This window comes from Salmo trutta, chromosome 8, assembly GCF_901001165.1.
Source record: "Salmo trutta chromosome 8, fSalTru1.1, whole genome shotgun sequence".
Taxonomy (NCBI): domain Eukaryota; kingdom Metazoa; phylum Chordata; class Actinopteri; order Salmoniformes; family Salmonidae; genus Salmo; species Salmo trutta.
The window spans coordinates 40,103,428-40,124,476 of record NC_042964.1 but is presented as its reverse complement, the minus strand read 5'-3'; the positions used below and the strand labels follow the sequence as shown (position 1 = coordinate 40,124,476).

General features: G+C 43.5%; 1 protein-coding gene across 4 annotated transcripts; it reads left to right on the top strand.

Moving 5' to 3' along the window:
* Positions 1–1,257: 1,257 nt before the first annotated feature.
* LOC115198912 (transcription factor ETV6) lies at positions 1,258–20,913 on the top strand. 4 transcript variants are annotated; one of them, XM_029761323.1, is made up of 8 exons: positions 1,258–1,643; positions 3,292–3,421; positions 16,252–16,416; positions 17,561–17,695; positions 19,173–19,760; positions 19,868–20,010; positions 20,118–20,218; positions 20,367–20,913. In XM_029761323.1, the coding sequence occupies exons 1-8, from the start codon at positions 1,611–1,613 to the stop codon at positions 20,467–20,469; spliced, it is 1,398 nt and encodes a 465-aa protein (XP_029617183.1). In that variant the 5' UTR covers positions 1,258–1,610; the 3' UTR covers positions 20,470–20,913. The 4 variants fall into 4 exon arrangements, with proteins under 4 accessions (XP_029617183.1, XP_029617182.1, XP_029617185.1 ...); XM_029761322.1 differs by having other exon boundaries at positions 3,289–3,421; XM_029761325.1 differs by lacking the exon at positions 1,258–1,643 and adding an exon at positions 1,674–1,802.
* The last annotated feature ends 136 nt before the right edge of the window (positions 20,914–21,049 follow it).

Here is a 21,049-nt window from a genome sequence, read left to right as displayed (position 1 = left end):
CAATAATATCTGGAATGGAATGGTATCAAACACGTGGTTGTGGTTGATACCAGTCCATTGACTCCTTTCCAGCCATTATTATGAGCCGTCCTCCCCTCAGCAGCCTCCACTGGTGATTGTGCTGCTGTTACCATATGCCAGGGAGTTACACACTACACTCACGGCTGCACAGCAGGATTGAAACCCTCTCATATTACATTGGTGGCAGAGATGGGATAACCCCTGTTGTCTGGCCTATGTTGTAAGTGTACCATTGAACGCCATTTTGGGCTTCATGCAAAAGTACACATAGGGAGAGTAGGGCTAATTAGCCAATATTAAGCATATAATATCCTACATCAGTGGTACTCAACTCTTACAGTCTTCTGGTTTTCAGTCTGCTGGGTGTTTTCTACCTAATAATTCATTCCCAGGTCGAAAGTTTTTATTTTTTATTTAACTAGGCAAGTCAGTTAAGAACAAATTCTTATTTACAATGACGGCCTACCAGGGTTAACTGCCTTGTTCAGGGGCAGAATAGCAGAGTTTTACCTTGTCAGCTCTGGGATTTGATCCAGCAACCTTTTGGTTACTGGCCCAACGCTCTAACCACTAGGCTACCTGCCACCTGTGCAACAAGGGGGCAAATTCACATCATTTCGCCGTTTACACATCAAAGTCAACGAGCAGCACCACGGAGATGTCCACCTTTTAGTCCAGTCTTTCAGGAAGAGAATGAAATAAGTCCCCGTTTAGAGAGGAACTATGAAGAAATGCAGTGGAACTGGCTTCGAGGTCCCGAGTTGAGTTTGCGGGGCCTATTTTTAATTTACATTTTTATTGGGCCCACTTTTGATGGCAATGAATGGACATCTCATTCCACGGAGGGCCGAGTGTCTGCAGGTTTTCGCTTTTTTCCTTTCAATTAAGACCTAGACAACCAACCACTCAAGTACAAGGGTGAAGCAAAAACATGCAGACACTCAGCCTTCCCTGTGTAAAAATAATCTGCAATATCCACATATGGGGTATCCCTTTAAGATTAAGAGAGAAGTGGCTACAGAAGAGAGTCTGGAAGCAGGCTAGACTTAAGTGTGTTTCTTGAATATTATTATTTAATTGGCTCCCTGGATCTCGTAGGCGTCTCTTTCTAGCAATGAACCATTTGGAGATCTTTCTCCCCAATAAGAAACGCCTACGAAACTCGGGAGGCCAATAAGATAATTCTACACAAGGAACGCCTTTTTATCCAGGCTGCAATCAAACCCTCTGCAACAAGGGGGCTGGGCTCAATGCTGGGAATTCACGTCATTTCGCCGTTTACACATCCAAGTCAATGAGCAGCATCACGGAGATGTCCGCCTTTTAGTCCAGTCTTCCAGGAAGAGAATTAACCAACGCGTCGCCGAAATGTAGAGCACAGCACCAACAGAAAACAAAGAATTTTCACGCGTTTATGATGAACATGGTCATATAATGGATTGATAACAAACCTTAAACGTGTTTATTACGTGGCCCGTAACCCTCCCCAAGTCAGGGAGTCGGGCGTGGGTGTTTTTTCTGGTTTATTTCAAAGAGGAGAACGGGAAAAGGAAAGTGGGAAGAGGAGAACTTCCTGAATTTAGCGAGACATGTCAGAATCCCCATCGCAGATCATAACCAAGGTATTTGTTGATTTTATAAAGCAGAATCAAGTTCTAGGACCCCGGGGTGAGATGCGCTTGACGCAGTCGTGTTGTTGACAACTGCATCGTGTGTGTTGGTAATCATCTGTTGCTGAGGGGAACGTTTCGCGGCTCTGTTGTAGACTATAGCAGCGCATGGTAAGTCCATCCATGCTGTGCGCAAGTTTACCGACTTCGCAGCACACCTGAGATAAACGTTTTTCGTCACGACGTTCATTTTCATAGGCTATTGGTGCTTTCAAGACAACTGGGAACTCGGGGAAAAAACGAGGTCAAATCATGACGTCAGTGATCTTCAGGTCGGAGCTATAGAAAGATGCTCGCGTTTCCGATTTGGAATTCCGAATTGGATGACCATTGAAACGATTTTTCCCAGTCGGAGCTCGTTTTTTCCGAGTTCCCAGTTGTTTTGAACGCGCCATATGGCTTGTTTGAAAACCACCAGAAATGTTATTATCCTTATGGATCATATTAGCCTCCAATTATTATTACCGGTTGAAACTATTCATGGGAATATAAATGTATCTGTCACGATTATATAGCATACACACAGGTAATGAATTTTGTATACAATACATTTTGTATATGTAAACCTGAAATATGTAGGCCTAAAATATGTAAAACAGTTCCAGTGCAAAAATGCATGCTGTTTATCATGTTATTACATTACAATAACGGTCTAAAGATGGATCTTCAAATTTCAAGTGACAAGGAAACTATTTGGGATTGTTGGAATGCAGTCTAAAAGAGTAGGCCTAAAGATATTTTGAAATTATATTGTTTTGCAGAGAAAAGTAGCAGAGTTAATGTAGGCTATATGTATGCCCTTAAACGCACACACTCACACAAACTCACTCTCTTGCTCCCTCTTGGCCCCATCTGTACCTTAACCCCTTTTTGACCGTACACAACCTTGTCAAATCTGGGCTGTACAAATTTCGAAATCTTCTGAAAGTAAGACTTGATATAGTGTGTTACTGTTGGCTATAGGCTACTGAAAACACTAAGTATTCTTGAAGAGTAGGGCGGTCTGCATAATAAAATGAGATTAAAAGCTCATTGCTACATATGCCACAGTGAGTTTCTAGTACAGTAGACTAATAGGAACTAGCCATTTTAGATTGACTGGTTGAATGAATCATCAATCCATGTTATAAGATGCCGCTGTTGGCAAAAGAGCCTATAAACATCATATTCAGCAGCAATGATTGGCCCATACATACCTGTTAACTGTCAACTGTCACCTGTTAACTGTTGCTGTCCATAGAAGGTGCAGAGTAGAAAGAGGCAAATGAATGTTAGAATACCATTGTACACAACAGCACATGCATACATTGTCAGGTTGACGGGTTACATTTTGTATAAGTAAATGTGCACAAATACCAGTAAATTCAACCTCCTGTTTAGTGACTGGCTGCATTGACCATGCAAACACACCACATAAGTCAAATATGATTTTATGAATAAAAAGATTGGCTATGTACATTATCCCTTAGATAAAGAATGTTTTTAAATGGTGTTATAGTTTCTCGCCGTGGTGATTCTCGGGCTGTTTGGGTTTAAGGATGGTTTTCGGGGAGGTTTGTAACTAAGGCATGCTTTGTGTCTCTGTATCTATTCATAGCAGGAGAGGAGCTCATTCAGTCCTTCCTCCGCGAGCCCCCTGCCAAACTCCACTTCCTCCCCCGTCCATGCTCCCACAGCCAGGCCAGCCAGCCGAATGGAGGACGAGCCTGCCAGGCTGCCCGTGCACCTGCGTGAGTCACACACAAACATGCAGACACACGCCAAACACACACACACACACACACACACACACCTCATGACAGGCGCACACAGAGCATACATGACAGTCATAATCAACAAACAAATCTTTGTCTTTTCAGCCTGCATTTTCCTTATTCCATAAACATTTGTTTTCAGAGCTTTTGACCTCAGAAAATGGCAGATTGAAAGCCATGATTTACTATAGCTACTTGCATGTCACGCCATGACTCCAACGGGCATCATTCTCCCCATGTGGACAGACAGACCTACTCATGTATCCCTCCTCTGAGGTGCTGAAGCAGACCCAGGGTCAAGGACCAACACAAGACGTCTTTACTGGACCATAGCAGAGTCACTGTACTGTAACACTACACAGTAGAACACAGTGGAATGCAACACAGCAGGACAGTGACAGCCAACACAACTCAGTACACGGCAGCGCAGGCGTGTTCAGTACAATAACACCTCAGGGTACTAAAGGACAGCACACAACACAACATAGCTCAGTACAAGACAATAGCGAACAGCACAGAATAATAGCCCAGTGTAATGGAGGAGTATAAAATGTAAAGAAGGTAGGAGAAGAAAGGAAGTAGGAGATGGGTTGGGCTGGGCTGGGGAGAGAGTGAGGTATTACAGGACAGAATAGGACAGGACGGACAAGAAGGAAAGTAAGGAGAAGACTGTAAATATGAGGTAAGGTGAAGAGAGGATTTGATTTGTATCGAGAGGGCAGATGCGTATATTGATTTACTTTGCTACTTTACATTATTCTGCACTGATGAGGAAGAGCGGAAAGTAAGCATTTCACTGTACCATTTACACCCTCTGTATCCTGTGCACGTGACGAATAAACTTCGATTTGAGGTGTTTACTGATCTGACATGGTTGGAAAAGTGAGAGCATTGGTGGAAACCATGTTTTTTTAACCTATTCTTAAGACCAGTAAAATAATCAAGGGCCTCAAAAAAGAGAGGAAGGAAGGAAGGAAGGAAGGAAGGAAGGAAGGAAGGGAAGGAAGAGGGACAAGGAGAGGAGGGAACATGACAACCGTGTGCTGTCTGGTGGAGCTGCCGGCAGGTCTCAACCGGCCACTGCCTGAGCCAATAAAACAACAGGCGCGGTTGGATCACGGCCAGGATATAGACTGGGTGTTTATAGAGTCGTAGAGTCACTGGGCCTGCTCTGTGTGAAAAACGATTCATATTTAACCAGGCACCTCTTAACATGTATGACTTTTAGGACTTAGAAGACTAGTGAGATTCATCTTTGTAGTTCTTCAGTGAGTTTGGATATAAATCTTCCCACTGGGCACAGCCATCAATTAAACGTCTATTCCACATTGGTTCAACGCAATTTCATTAAAACGACGTGGAAACAACGTTAATTCTACCAGTATGTGCCAGTGAGTTGTTGTGGGAACTTTTGAGGGTAATTTACCTAAATGTTGGCGGTTTGTTGATGTGTCTTTGGCAAAGATATGGTACAGTACTCATAAATTAGACCAGTATATTAACACACTTTGTGGTAATCTCAATATCTAAAAGAAATTACCTGTAGTGTCTATGCACGTGGACCATACAGAGGAAATTCCCCGTTTCCACTTCCCCTTTTGTATTGTCATAGAAAAAGGAAGAACGTTTAACGTGTCTATTTTGGTCTGAGGTTGTCTGTTAGAGCCGTTTATCTGGGTGTGGTGAATGTGGTCTGCTGGACTGTGAGCTTCGATTCAACTTCTTTGTTTGAATCTTTAGATTATGCAAGATTTCCCTCTCTGCTACATGTTGACTCTGTCTTTAACTCTGTTAAATATACAAACTACCCTTCACCTGTAGGCCTACAGTACCCAAACCTCTTATTAGAACCTTCTTTGGCTCAAAGCCATCACTCTTCCTGACAATGATCAAGTACCCTTCTTTTAGACAACTTGTAACACGTTTGCTCCCCTTCCAGAACACATCACACAGCTGGATCCAACTGGCACACGTACTGCGAGAGACAAACCGTCCACATTCAAAGGCAATTTGTCCAGGGGGAAAGAAAGAAAGAATGAAAGGGGGGGGGGGGGAGAGGAAATTGCAGTGTGGGCAGAAATCCGCCTTCTCTATTTCCTGAGGAGGAAGTGGATTAGATCAGGGTGAGAGTTGCAGCCTTCTCCTCACTCTCAAAGAAGGCTACTCTTCGTTTAAACCCTTTTAGCCAGGAGTGTTAGAAACCACCCCACTCTGAATGGGAGAGGTTTGCCTCTCCCTGTGTGTCTGGGTGAATGTTTTTGAAGTGGTGAAGTTAGGGTTACATTTCTCCATCACATTGGCGGATTTTCACGTTAATCCTCCAATTTCCTGTCTGTTAGCTGTCTCATTGTTGAACTATAGAACATGCACATGAAAAGAAAACAAGCACAGCTGTAAAACACTATTCATTCTACTGTTTGGTTGCACTAGATGTCAGCACTTGAGTTAAGTGGATGACTTTTCAACTCACAATTCCATTACATTAATCGTGTTTACTTAATTGTCTTGCGATGTGTCAGCCTCAAGGTCACCCACCTAGCAGACACTAAGAAGCGTAGCAGTGTCATTCAGGCTCACTGCAGTAAGGGATTCACGCTATTTACTGACGTCACAACGAGTCGGGTGGGCACTGATGGGGATGTAACATTGAGACACCTGTGCAAAGTGACAAGTTCAAAGAATAGGGAGTGAGTGTCTATGGGAATATGTATGGAGAGTACAGTTTACATTAAACATGGAAGCTTATTGAACATGAGAAATCACTTGCTGGGTGACTGAGAAAGAAGCCTCTCCTTAGAAACCTGGCTTGCTGCTGTTTTTTCTTTGTAAACCTTTCTCAATAGATTGTGTTTGCTTTGCTCGCAGCTGGGGTTCTACTGTGTGTGTGTGTGTGTGTGTGGCTGAGAGTGTGAGTGTGTGTGAGAATGTCTTTGTGTACAGGCATGTTGGAGTTGGTGTGTGCTTGTGTATCAATCTCTGTGTGTGTGTCCGCATGTCACTCTGTGTAATTGTACAGTGTGTGTGTGCCTGCATATTAGTTTGTGGAGTCTTTCTGTATGTGTAAAGATGTTTGTGTGCATATCAATGGTGCAATACATACAAAGGAGGGTGTGTGTGACTGTGTGTGTGACTGTGTATACCCCATTGCATTTCAGAGGGGAAATTTCCTGCCCCTGGAAGCCGTTCTCTTCCTCAGGAATCTTCTGAGTGGGCAGACTGCGCTTCCTGAATAAATGTTGTTGTTTTTCCCCCTTCGTTCCCTTTTCTCCCTCTGAAAGGGGAAACTGTTCTCACATGCCAACAGCCAACTGAAGAGCAGCCCCCTTCTCTTCCTGTTTGAAACACTCCACATTCCATCATGGAAGGAAGGGGGTTTGGGAGGAAAGTGGGGGTCCTAGTTCCCCACCACAAACCAGGCAGGGAGCAAACTCAGCCCACCAGACAGATTGATGCTTATAAGACATAGCTATGTTGCTAATGCTACCCATTCTCCCTTTAAAGGGCGACTGCACTTCCTTTGGCTTTGTTTTGACGGTTGCTCAATGGAGACCACGACTGAAGCCAAACCAGAGTTGTCTTGGGGGTGTGGTTTGATGTGGGTGTGTTATGTTTGTATATAGACCCTTTCCAGTACACGACACACTGACAGATGCACGCGGCTCTTGGCTGCAGTAAGAAAGCCATTGCCATCTGTGCCCATTCAACAGCCTAGATTTAGATTTTATTACTTCTAAACAAAATAACTTTGTGGGGTTCTCATACACTTACAATTATGTTTTGATTATAGCTTGAACAGTTGCTAAGATTATATTTGGTTGTGAACTTTGCAAAATAAGTATTTTGGATGCCGCATTTGTTAGCTAGAATGCTAACGCTCATTGACATAGTCTTTAGCAAAAGCTAGCCAAAGAGCCATTTTACTGGTTGAAGTTGAAGTGGTTTTTAAAAAAAAGTAAAATGCAGTTGATTTGTGATGACACAAACATTCATATGAGCCTTAATCCAATTATAATCCAAAAGTAGTGTGAAATGCTATCAAAAGCAACATGTAAATATAGAGGCTTTTTGTTTTGCTGGCGTTCTATAAGAACTCCCCCATGTTCTTCCACCAACTTGTGTGTATTGCCCTCGTGAGGCAATGTTTGCAAACACAGAAATGGGTCTATTGTACCTTGGCAGGTGTTTGTCCCTCCTGGGTCACTGTTGCAACAACAACCACTTCCTCAAAATGTTAATTAATTTAGATGATTTTGCAGAGGAGGTCTTAGTCGCGCAATTTTGCATCTAGCTAAGGTGTTTGGTGCAGTAATTCTTAAGTAAAAACATTTGCATGAAAAACTAGTCCGTGCACTGCGTAGTCTATCGAGCTGGGAAAGTCTGACTCCGAGCTCAGGACTGATTTCTGAGAACAATATATTTACAATATCATCTGCAAGCTGTCAAACTATTGTAAAGAAAGCACAAGCAACATCCTGTTTATCAGTGTACAAAATCACTTGCTAGCTAGCAAAGTTCCAACTCTGTTTGTCAATGAAGCTAGCAAGTAGAAGCTAGACTGCTTATCAAGTCAGTGGAGAGGTGTGCTTCGGTGCTGTTATTTTTTTTTTTAATATATTTTTTTACTTTCTCAGTATCTATTACCAGAATGTGAGTCTGTCTGGCAGTGTTTAATAGGGAATCGTGTTACAAAACAGGTCGCGGGGGGACACAAGATGGGTTTCGGGATATTGAAAAGTGGTCTCTGATCATCTCAATTCTCATTTTGCCCCAAAAAAGTGTCTGACTTGAGTGATTGACACTATCAAACTTCAGCAAGTGGCCATTCCATAGAGGGCTTAGGGTCAAGGGTTATTTGAACATAATGTTGGCGAATCAGTTGTCAGTTGTAAACAAGTCAGAGGCGCTGTGTAATGGGCAGATCTGTTTCACTGTCTGGAGGTTCTGGCTGCTATGATTGGATAGAGCGCGTGCAGCTGATGGAGCGCAATCAGTACAGCTGCTTCTCTCGTGTTAGTGGGCATGATGATTGTAATCCATACCCAACCCTCCAGTAAGTCGCGACAAACTCATTTACAGAACGCTGTTTTGGATGAGACTGACTTCATGACCAAAATTATCCTATTTACACATTTTTTATATTTTTGACCCTAGAATTCATGTTTCTAACTCTCATCGATGCCACATATAACCAACTTTGGTTTTAAACGGCCTAAGGGGCAGTTGACCTTTTTTAAGTGAAGGGTCTACTGCAGATTTCATTAGCATAGATGACATGCTAATTTCCATGACATTGTGGATTAATACAGAATAATTCTGGATTGAACAATGAGGTCAAACTGAGAACAGCTATTCACTTGAACCTCTCTGAAACCTCTAGCTGGGCTAATGTATGTTCCTATTACATCTGTATAATTTTGTATGCATCATGTGATGTGTGTGTGTGTGTGTGTGCATGTACGTGTGTATGCATGCATGCATACATACAGTTGAAGTCGGAAGTTTACATATACCTTAGCCAAATGCATTTAAAATCAGTTTTTCACAATTCCTGATATTTAATCATTGTAAAAATTCCCTGTCTTAGGTCAGTTAGGATCACCACTTTATTTTAAGAATGTGAAATGTCAGAATAATAGTAGTGATTTATTTCAGCTTTTATTTCTTTCATCACATTCCCAGAAGTTTACATACACTCAATTAGTATTTGGTAGCATTGCCTTTTAAATTGTTTAACTTGGGTCAAACGTTCCGGGTAGCCTTCCACAAGCTTCCCACAATATGTTGGGTGAATTTTGGCCCATTCCTCCTGACAGAGCTGGTGTAACTGAGTCAGGTTTGTAGGCCTCCTTGCTCGCACACGCCTTTTCAGTTATTTTCTATGGGATTGAGGACAGGGCTTTGTGATGGCCACTCCAATACCTTGACTTTGTTGTAGAGGTCGACCAATTATGATTTTTCACCGCCGATACCGATTACTGGAGGACCAAAAAAAGCCGATACCAATAAAGTTATATATATATATATATATATATACACTTATTTTAATGTAATATAATACATCAATAAAATCTATTTAGTCTCAAATAAATAATGAAACATGTTCAATTTGGTTTAAATAATGCAAAAACAAAGTGTTGGAGAAGAAAGTAAAAGTGCAATATGTGCCATGTAAGAAAGCTAACGTTTAAGTTCCTTGCTTAGAACATATGAAAGCTGGTGGTTCCTTTTAACATGAGTCTTCAATATTCCCAAGTAAGAAGTTTTAGGTTGTAGTTATTATAGGACTATTTCTCTCTATACCATTTGTATTTCATATACCTTTGACTATTGGATGTTCTAGTAGGTACTTTAGTATTGCCAGCCTAATCTCGGGAGTTGATAGGCTTGAAGTCATAAACAGCGCAATGCTTGAAGCACAGCGAAGAGCTGCTGGCAAATGCAGGAAAGTGCTGTTTGAATGAATGCTTACGAGCCTGCTGCTGCCTACCACCGCTCAGTCAGACTGCTTTATCAAATCATAGACTTAATTATAATATAATAACACACAGAAATACGAGCCTTAGGTCATTAATATGGTCAAATCCGGAAACTATCATTTCGAAAACAAAATGTTTATTCTTTTATCTAACGGGTGGCATCCCTAAGTCTAAATATTGCTGTTACATTGCACAACCTTCAATGTTATGACATAATTATGTGCAATTCTGGTTAATTTAATTATGATCTTTGTTAGGAAGAAATGGTCTTCACACAGTTCGCAACGATCCAGGCGGCCCAAACTGCTGCGTATACCCTGACTGTTTGCACAGAAAGCAACAGATGTGACACAATTTCCCTAGTTAAAAGAAATTCATGTTAGCAGGCAATATTAACTAAATATACAGGTTTAAAATACAAACTTCTGTATTGATTTTAAGAAAGGCATTGATGTTTATGGTTAGGTACACATTGGTGCAACGACATTGCTTTTTTCGCGAATGCGCTTGTTAAATCACCCGTTTGGCAAAGTAGGCTGTGATTCAATGATAAATTAACAGGCACCGCATCGATTATACGCAACACAGGACACGTTAGATGAACTAGTAATATCATCAACCATGTGTAGTTAACTAGTGATTATGTTAAGATTGATTGTTTTTTATAAGATAAGTTTAATGCTAGCTAGCACCTTACCTTGGCTCCTTGCTGTACTCGCATAACAGGTAATCAGCCTGCCACGCAGTCTCCTCATGGACTGCAATGTAATCGGCCATAATCTGTGTCCAAAAATGCCGATTACCGATTGTTATGAAAACTTGAAATCGACCCAAATTAATCGGCCATTCCGATTAATCGGTCGACCTCTACTTTGTTGTCCTTAAGCCATTTTGCCACAAATTTGGAAGTATGCTTGGGGTCATTGTCCATTTGGAAGACCCATTTGCGACCAAGCTTTAACTTCCTGACTGATGTCTTGAGATGTTGCTACAATATAGCCACATAATTTTCCTACCTCATGATGTCATCTATTTTGTGAAGTGCACCAGTCCCTCCTGCAGCAAAGCACCCCCACAACATGATGGTGCCACCCCCGTGCTTCACGGTTGGGATGGTGTTCTTCGGCTTGCAAGCCTCCCCCTTCTTCCTCCAAACATAACGATGGTCATTACGGCCAAACGGTTCTATTTTTGTTTCATCAGACCAGAGGACATTTCTCAAAAGCACGATCTTTGTCCCCATGTGCAGTTGCAAACCGTAGTCTGGCTTTTTTATGGCAGTTTTGGAGCATTGGCTTCTTCCTTGCTGAGCGGCCTTTCAGGTTATGTCGATTTATAGGACTCGTTTTACTGTGGATATAGATACTTTTGTACCTGTTTCCTCCAGCATCTTCACAAGGTCCTTTGCTGTTGTTCTGGGATTGATTTGCACTTTTCGCACCAAAGTACATTCATCTCTAGGAGACAGAATGTGTCTACTTCCTGAGCGGTATGACGGCTGCATGGTCCCATGGTGTTTATACTTGCGTACTATTGTTTGTACAGATGAACGTGGTACCTTCAGGCGTTTAGAAATTGCTCCCAAGGATGAACCAGACTTGTGGAGGTCTACATTTCTTTTTCTGAGGTCTTGGCTGATTTCTTTTGATTTTCCCATGAGGTCAAGCAAAGAGGCACTGAGCTTGAAGGTAGGCCTTGAAATACATCCACAGGTACACCTCCAATTGACTCAAATGATGTCAATTAGCCTATCAGAAGCTTCTAAAGTCATGACATAATTTTCTGGAATTTTCCAAGCTGTTTAAAGGCACAGTCAACTTAGTGTATGTAAACTTCTGACCCACTGGTATTGTGATACAGTGAATTATAATTGAAGTAATCTGTCAGTAAACAATTGTCAGAAATAATGACTTGTGTCATGCACAAAGTAGTCCTAACCGGCTTGCCAAAACTATAGTTTGTTAACAAGAAATTTGTGGAGTGGTTGAAAAACAAGATTTAATGACTCCAACCTAAGTGTATGTAAACTTCTGATTTCAAGTGTGTGAGTGTGTGTGTGTGTGTGTGTGTGTGTGTGACCTTCAATCCTGTAAGGGTCTGTTAACGTGAAACATTGTATTTATTCTAATTTCTTGGTTGTTATTCTGTGGCGCTAAGCTCACGTTTGAGAACCACAATAAGATTTTAAAAAGCAGTTCGTTGCAACATTCAAGGGCATAGCTAGCTCTGTTTTGTCTGTTTGAACAATAACCTCTATCTAGCATGTACATGTTCAGTGGTCTGTTTGCCCAAAAAGAAGGAAAGCCTGGTAGGTGTGCATTTTAAGATTCACAAGTGTAGCTTTTGAGGTACAGCATTAGTACAGTACTACTCGTTCTTGCATTTTCTAAAAGAGGGTTGGCCTTCTCTTATAAAAAAGCATAAATAGAATCAGTGAAGGCAGGAACTTATTGAAAACAAACTACAGTACATGAGCCAGCTTGCTTGCCCCCAATGCGCAACATACTATCAAACAGGTTGCGCTACTTCCTGCCCAATAACCGATGGGTTTGATTGGTAATCTGTTTTTACGCTTGTTTTGACTGGATGAAGTCCAATCTGGCTGGATTTGGAACACACAGTTTTCGATGAGGAAACAGGGAGAGTGAGAGAAGAGAGGGTGTGAGTAGGGGAAATGTGTAAGGTGTCACCCTCATGTCTGACTCACAAGGTCAAAAGGCCTCCTTCTCCTCCGACTCTGCATAAAGAAAAGCTATTTTCAATCAAGAATGAAAGAGCAATATCCACCTCTCATTCAAGAGGTGAATGACTAGAGAGAGGAAACATACTTGATGTTTTGATCGAAGTCCTGAGCTGTCAAAAGCATTTGCAAACTTCTATAGCATTTACAGTACATTCACAAAAAATATTTTGTTATTCATTCCAGGTAAAACTACACACACTACTGTTCTGACCTTTAGCGGTCTACACAATGGACACATATTTCCCCTGAATGTTCTGTTTTGCCGAGAGAGGAGTTAAAGAGGTTGGGGGGTTGTGGAGTGTAACAACGAAACAAGATACCAGTGATCTCATCCGTTCTCTCCTTCATTCATCCCATGCGCTTACGAGTTGCCCCGGCAACAGCGTGCATCACTGTGTGTGTGTGTGTGTGCGTGCGGGGGCCTGCAAATCCACAGAGTGAAAATTATGTGTCATCAGAGAGGATTAGTAGCCCACGGTTTAGTCAAGGGCCTTTCGGGTGGATTCGCCGGTCGTGTTCGAGAGTGTTTCATCTCATACACAAACAGACTGCACACCAGAAACCCGAGATGGTGTCCAACAAAGACACGGATGGTGAAACGAGAGCGGGGGCTGAAAGTGATTTGGTCATGAACACTGAAACAATAAATCTGCCGGTTCTTACACAACTGAAATGTGAAAAGGATTGGGCAAAAAGGGAAACTTCTCTGAGCCTGTGAGGGACAGAGTAAGATGTAGGGACAGAGTAAGATGTAGGGCTAATCAAAGAGGCACTGTCACTCTCTCTCTTTCCTCCCGCTCTTTTTCTGGCTGCCTCAGCTTGTCTCTGTCTCTCTCTGTGTGTGTGTGTGTGTGTGTGTGTGTGTGTGTGTGTGTGTGTGTGTGTGTGTGTGTGTGTGTGTGTGTGTGTGTGTGTGTGTGTGCTGACTCTTCATATCCGTTTCTCTTCCTGTTGGTCTTCTTTTTTCTACCACTTCTCTGTTATTGTTTCTCTATCCTCCCTGCTCTATCCTTTTCTCTCTCTCTGCTCTCTCCGTTGCTGCTGACTGTTGATAAACCTCACAGCGTCGCTCCCTAACCTTACCGCAGGAAGTTTCCTGTGCTGAAACGGAGCCCATGCTGGATCGCTTCCTGCCCAAGTGCGTTGTGGGACACGTTTGTTTGGGCCTCCCTCCCCCACTCCTTCCTCCGCTGGGCCCTGTGCAGATGGCTTGGTCCAGCAGGCCGGATATCAGAGGAGTTTTGGCAGCGTTGTGCCTTCCCTCTTTTGCTCTCTCTTTCCCCTCTCTCAATCCAGCCCTGGAGAGAACATACCACGGCAGTGACCTCACAACCAGGTCCTCCCTGCACGCTGTACGCATCACTAAGGTCACGTGATTAAGGGGTCACCCGTAGGCAACACAGCTGGTGGATGCTAATCATATGGTAATTAGATATGTTCTCTTGTTAGGTGCTACCGGTAACTTACTGATGGTGTTTGTTCTCACCATGGCAGTCAATGGCATTGTTCGGTTGTTCAATCTAAAATCTAGAGCTGGCATTAGAAAAATAAATCTAGATTGAAAGGATATGAAAACATATTTCATTGGGACATTCTAAAATCCCTACAAACAATGGACTGTAGTCCTCATGTTATTCTTCAACACCGGTATCCAACTGTTGTATGATTTACACTTATACTCATAAAAGGTCTCTTTACTTGTCATATGTGACCCATCGGGGGCCTATTGGCCCCTGATTGAAAATCCAGCTCAACCAGATGCATGGCCCCTGTGACAATCTGTAGTATTTTTCCCAGACTGGTTCTGGCTTGACTGTTTGTGGAGACTATGTAAGTAGACCCTGTGTAGTGATGGAATAGGCTACATAAACATTCCATGACACATCTACACATCAAGTTCTTCACTGGCTATATAGTTATGTCCATACGCTATATTCTAGATAGACTTGTGAAGGGAAAGTTTATCACAAGCCCTGCCAATGTCTCTTCTCTCTATCTGAATATGGAAGGGAAGTGGGAAACTGGCAGTCTAAGAGATGTTTCTTTTTATATTGATTGTTCCCTGTATAAAACGTCCTTCGTTTGACGGGCGGGGGGGAGTGATCGCTCTGAAACCGCGCACGGGTTCCGATTACTCCTGTGACAGTGACATTGCGCGCGCCACTGGCCAAAGATAACAGCTGTCCCATTCCAAGAGGAAGTGTTTGAGGCCTGGCGATAAGTGAGACGTAGAAACTGCCACTCTTTGTCTGGCGTACGCGTGATGGATGCTGCTCTGGTGGTGTGTGTGTGTGTGTGTGTGTGTGTGTGTGTGTGTGTGTGTGTGTGTGTGTGTGTGTGAGGTGAAGCGAAGCACAGCGATACTGTAAATCTGTTCACAGGTTAAAGGTTAGAGCCTAGTACAAATGTATAGATATATGAATGTAAATATAGGCCACCCAGTACCCAATGACGTTATCTAGATCAGGGCTCTCCAACCCTGTTCCTGGAGAGATACCCTCCTGCTACAGATGCCAAAGAAAATAGTTCCTGACAAACAACAATGACTTTTCTGTCAATGATTTATGTGCTAAACATCTAGTACTCTCAATTTCAATACGATGAGCAAGACTGGGAAAACAATACGACTTGACTCATATGCCGTATAAACCCATGGTAAGGCTTTCTAGCTGATAGGAATTACATGCTGTTTACTTTCTAGACATCCACTGCTCTCTGATTCCCGCAGTCACCCACACCATTGTTTTCCCTTTGAATACTATTGTATTGTCCATGTGTAGGTTTAACGAAAAATGTAATGTGATTTAAATTGTTTTATTTTTTTTAAATGACATCAATTTCCTAAAAGAATGAATGGAATGCACCTCAAGGTTTGATTCAACCATATTGTTATTGTTTAGGTTACAAGGAACAAGTTTATCGTTTTCTAAGTAATGGTGTCGGACACACATTTGGGGTGAGCGTTGATTCCTGGGCTGTTGCTCATTGCAGTCAGTCACTAATGCGTTTGGGCGATCCGTCAGTGCAGATGTTTCGCTCTCGTAAGTTCCCACGGCAGTGAAAGAAATATTTCAGAGCCTGCAGGGTGAAAAACGTCAGAGCTGTTTCCTCTGGTATTCCTCAGTGTGTCCTTGCCATTTATGCACTATGTATTAGATTAGTCTAATACACATGTATTTATACACTATGTTTTAGACTGACTGAGAGAAGCCACAGGTTTTCCTTTGCAAACTACATCTACCAAGGTTAACTCACAAGTACTGACGAATATGAAGCAAATTTGAAATTAACATACTGTATGTGAGCATGTCTGACTGAAGTTTCCTCTTATTCGACACCTCCTCCATTCCTGCACTCTGCTTATCTCACCTCATACCCTCCCCCTTCTCTTCCCCCGTCTCCACTAATCTTCGAATCAATCCCTCTTACTTTGATCTCCTTTCCTCATTTCCCTTTTTACTGCCACCTCTGTCTCCTTCCTCCCTCTCTCCCTTTGCTCCTTCCTTTACTTCCCCCCCCGGTCTCCCTCCTTCCCAACACTTTCTTCTCATTTCCCTCCTCTCCCCCCTCGCACCCTCCACCCCCAGGCCTGCAGCCGGTGTTCTGGAGCAGGGAGGACGTGGGCCAGTGGTTACGCTGGGCCGAGAGAGAGTTTGCCCTGCGGCCCAATACCAGCGGCAGCTTCCAGATGAACGGCAAGGCCCTGCTCCTCCTCACCAAGGAGGACTTCCGCTACCGGTCGTCCCACTCCGGTACGCCCACCTCCCACGCCACGGCCCTTATTAATTCAAACGGTTGCTATGTTATTAGAACACATTATTCTAACAACATGCTCATGTTTAACAATAATGAATTTTGAAGGGGGAATGACTTTGGAGAAATGGCACACTGACCTAAGATAATGGCCATGTGTCTAGAGCATACACTGAATGTCTTTGATAGACCTTTAGCCTATATTTGTAAAATATGTTGATAGATCTGCTCAGCTGGAAGAGCAATATCAGGTGATTCAGCAGCTTCCTGATTGGCGTTGCGGTCTGTCTTTGTTGTTGGGGGGGGGGAGGCAGTAGGAGACTGGTTGGGTAAATGGCCGATCAGGAAGTGCAAACCGAACTCAACCGTCACCTGCTAACACCAGGAATTTCCCCTGCAGTGCCGTGTTAACCAGCAGGGCCAGAAAGTGAGAACTGAAAGGGGTTTATGTGTGCAAGTGTGTGTGCCTGTGGCGTCTTCACTTCCTTTATGACAACCATTTCCTTGATGATCTGACGGGAAGCCTCGCAAATTGAAGTGAAAATATTTCCTCCATTCTATTGATTCTCTTTGAGGGAAATACTCTCTCAGAGCCCTTTATAGACAGGTAGCGAGTTAAATCTTTCAGGGTGGCCTAATAATGCAATTTTTACACATTGAGCATAAACCATGTTATGCTAATGCCATCTCTGTTGTAGACACTACAGGATTTTTTTCATATTGTCTGACACAATCAACCTAGCCTTCACACAGAAATCTGGGAGGTGCTACAAAGTGAGTCACATGGTTGGTTTATGACTAGACTTGCCATTAGAATTCTGTCACGTCCATGACCACCTCAAGTAGGCTGCTTTGTAGGAGAACAGATGAGGTATGGAAGTTGCTAGGAAATAATATCAAGTCTTGAACTGCCCCTTGGTGGGCTGAATCATTAGCGACACTCTGACTCTTGTCCTGGTCTGTTGGCATTGTTTACCATCTGTTTGGTCCGGACCATGTTTTTAAACTCCAGTTAAGATCTCTGGTCGGAGCCTGATCCTTTTGATGACATTGATTGACTGCTGACACGTCTATGGGGTGCACCATCGGAGGGGCTCATACGGTAACGTTTGACCTCTAACCACTGACCTGTGTACCCTGCAGGAGACGTCCTGTACGAGCTGCTGCAGCACATCCTGAAGCAGAGGAAGCCGCACGCCTCCTACCCCTCCGCCTACTTCCCCGGCAACTCCTTCCACCCTCTGCCAGAGGGAGCGCTCCAGCACCACAAACTGGAAGGTCAGTGATGTTCGTTAGGGCACACTGTAGCAAAAGGCTTTGTAATGGCAAATGAAAATCTGTGTTCAGACAAGTTCAGGTTATACATTACATTTCACTCTCCCTACTGAACACCAGCCTGATGATGTTCTTGAGATCACACTTACTGAAGGAAGAATAGAGAGAGATGATTACAGGAAAGCGTTGAATTGAATGGGGGGAATGCAGTGGCATTGAGTTCAATAACCTTAGGATGGCTGTTGATTATTGTAACATGATCTTAGAGAGCCAGTCCAATTGGAAAGCATTTCTCAGACCAATATGAAATCAACTTATTAGCCTATGGGGGGGGGGAAAGACAACAACGTTTGAGGCCCATTACGGAGTGGAATATTGAACGCATCACCATTGCGTCACTTTCCTGACAATATTATTTTGTTATTCATCAAACTTTTCTGCCAGAAGGATTTCACAATTCTGTTCTTGTCTAGGGGATTTTGTGGTGAGAAATTCCCCCTGAAGGACCCAACGGATCTGGCTTCTGTTTCACAGGAGTTACTCAACAATCTTAGACAGTGGCTTCAATTCAAGTATTTAATTACACACGATCAGCGAAGGTCAGTTGGTCATGTAGCAATACAATTGCAAGAAAGCACCTCAAGTATGATTTAAGTGAATCTGACAAAAGTAACAAGTGGTGCAATGGTCTACTTTAGACTCTAGAGAGAGGTGTCTAAGTCTGTTTACTATCCACCTGAAAAGAGGAAGGACTTCACCTTCGTGCTACACTTTGGACTCCTTTCACTGGCATGGTTAGAAGGAAATGGGAGGAGAGAGGAGAGGTGTTGACATTGAAACCTGCTCCACAAGGAAGTGCTTCTATATTTAAACAACCTTTGGTCTAGGAGTTGATTATCTACAGTTCCTCATCTCTACATGTTTTATAGGGGAAGTGATTGGGTTAGATGATTCAGATGCTCAGGACTTCCTTGTTGTTCGGTATGCTAGTTTTGGTATGCAGAAGCAAAGATATTTCTTTCTTGCTTAGAGGCAAAGCATACTAGCTATTCACATGTAAATGTGTTCTGTACATGTTGTAATGTCCTACCCAGTAGAGGGCAGTTCAAACCAATCACTAATAATCTACCACCCACATACATTGAGACATGATGACATTTGTAAGTGTGTGTAGTGACATCTACTGGACATCATGTAAATATGTTGGAAACATATTTCCTAGGGGCGGCAGGTAGCCTAGTGGTTAGAGCGTTGGGCCAGTAACCGAAAGGTTGCTGGATCGAATCCCCGAGCTGACATTGCTCTGTCATTCTGCGCCTGAGCAATGCAGTTAACCCACAGTTCCCCGGGCGCCGTGGATGACAATTAAGGCAGCCCCTCTCTGAATCAGGGGGGGTGGGTTAAATGCGGAAGACGCATTTCAGTTGAAGACATTCAGTTGTACAACTGACTAGGTATCCTCCTTTCCCCTTAATTGCAGAAACGGTACGGCGAACACCGCGTGGTACAGAGCCCCAACCCCAGCACCCACCCACCATTGAGCTCCGACACCGCTCCCGCTCGCCACACCAACCCACTCTCCGCCTTTCCCCCCTGGACCCCAACTACCCACGCCCTGGTGCCGAGGACCACCTCCAGACGTCCTCCCAGCTGCCCGACAGCAACCACCACCTGCCCGAGGACTTGTACACTCTGTCGGTGTCCCCGGCTGCTCCTAACGGCCGCTGTGCCACGCCCCGTGAAGCCCCCTGCCCAGGCAGCCCCGGGTGCCAGGATGCTGCCCCCCCTCGTGTCATCCAGCTCATGCCCAGCGCCATCATGCACCCCCTGCTGCTTAGCCCAGGGCGAGGAGGTGTCGCTGGAGACTTCAGGCACAGCCGTGGGGGGCCACCACTTCAGGCCCCCCATGAAAACGGGCGTGAGGGGAAGGGCCACATCCAGCTGGCACTGGCCCACCACCAGCAGCACGCTCTACATCAGCAGGAGGAGGCGCTCTACAGGAACCACCACGTCATTGTGCCCGTCTCGCCACCAGAGGAGCAGGCAATGCCCATTGGACGGATAGCAGGTAACTAACGCTCCTAACTACTCAGGGTCCATCTTAGAGGGTGGTGTTCACGGCTTCAACCAACTCTGGAGGAAGTGTGGCTAAAGTTGACGTGTTTGTGTTCCCAGACTGCAGGCTGCTGTGGGACTATGTCTACCAGCTCCTCTCAGACAGCAGGTACGATAACTACATCCGCTGGGAGGACACAGAGACCAAAGTCTTCCGCATCATGGACCCCAACGGCCTGGCTCGCCTGTGGGGGAACCACAAGGTAACGAACTACTACCAGTGTTTGATTGGAAAAGGCATTTTCCCGCAGTGCAGGTTTTATTAAAGTTCTGTGTTAACATTCTATCTTGTTCCTATTGGTTGTAACAGAACAGGACCAATATGACGTACGAGAAGATGTCACGAGCACTGAGACACTACTACAAACTGAACATTATCAGGAAAGAGCCAGGACAGAGACTCTTATTCAGGTATGGTAGGGTTTAGTTAAAACCAATATTTGAACTAAACCCTAATATTTAACTAAACCCTAATATCAATATTTATTTGAAGTAAAAATGTATATACACTTGTCCAGATTGTTAACTAATGATTAACCACTGTGTATGTGTGGTTCAGGTTCATGAAAACCCCAGATGAGATTATGAGTGGACAAACTGACAGGCTGGAGCACATAGAGTCGGACACAGACGATCAAATCTACATCAAAGAGGAATGCTGAGGCCTCTGGGAAATGGAGTCCACTAAAGCGATGAACTACTACAGCCGCTGATGCCTTTCGGAAAGCAGCTCGAACAATCGTTTCAAACCGAGAGCGCCCGGACATTCACTCTATCCGAAACTCAGAGGAACTTGATGGTGACGTCTCTAGATTGCCTTTAAAACTTTATAAGATTTTCTTTTCAGACAAATCTTATCAGTTGTTCTCTGTCTTAATGCAAGGAGTTCAAAGGACCTGGTGAAAAGTATATCTCATAAGACATTCCTTTTCCCTGAACTGCCACAGCAAATCAATCATTTCATGCTTGTCATGTCATACATTGTTGATTTTTCTTCCCCACATGTGCATTAAGTATAAAAAAAATGTTGCAATTTGTGCAAATAATGGGAGGGGGTGTGTAGCTGGAACATTTTCACCACAGAATAAATCTTTTTGATCAATTTGTATGGCTGAGCTCTTTAAAATGCATCTGACCTTATTGCTTGAAGCCTAAGTCCAGCAATCATTCCTGAAACGATTGAATGAAGTGATATGTAGGCTAAATGTATGGTGACTTATTTTTAATTTTATTATTAGATGA

Excerpts from the sequence above, each read along its gene's own strand:
- LOC115198912 (XM_029761322.1), top strand. The coding sequence starts at position 1,611 with ATGTCAGAATCCCCATCGCAGATCATAACCAAG. Across the intron at positions 3,422-16,251 it reads CAGGCTGCCCGTGCACCTGC|GCCTGCAGCCGGTGTTCTGG; the intron begins GTGAGTCACACA and ends CTCCACCCCCAG. Across the intron at positions 19,761-19,867 it reads GCCCATTGGACGGATAGCAG|ACTGCAGGCTGCTGTGGGAC; the intron begins GTAACTAACGCT and ends TTGTGTTCCCAG.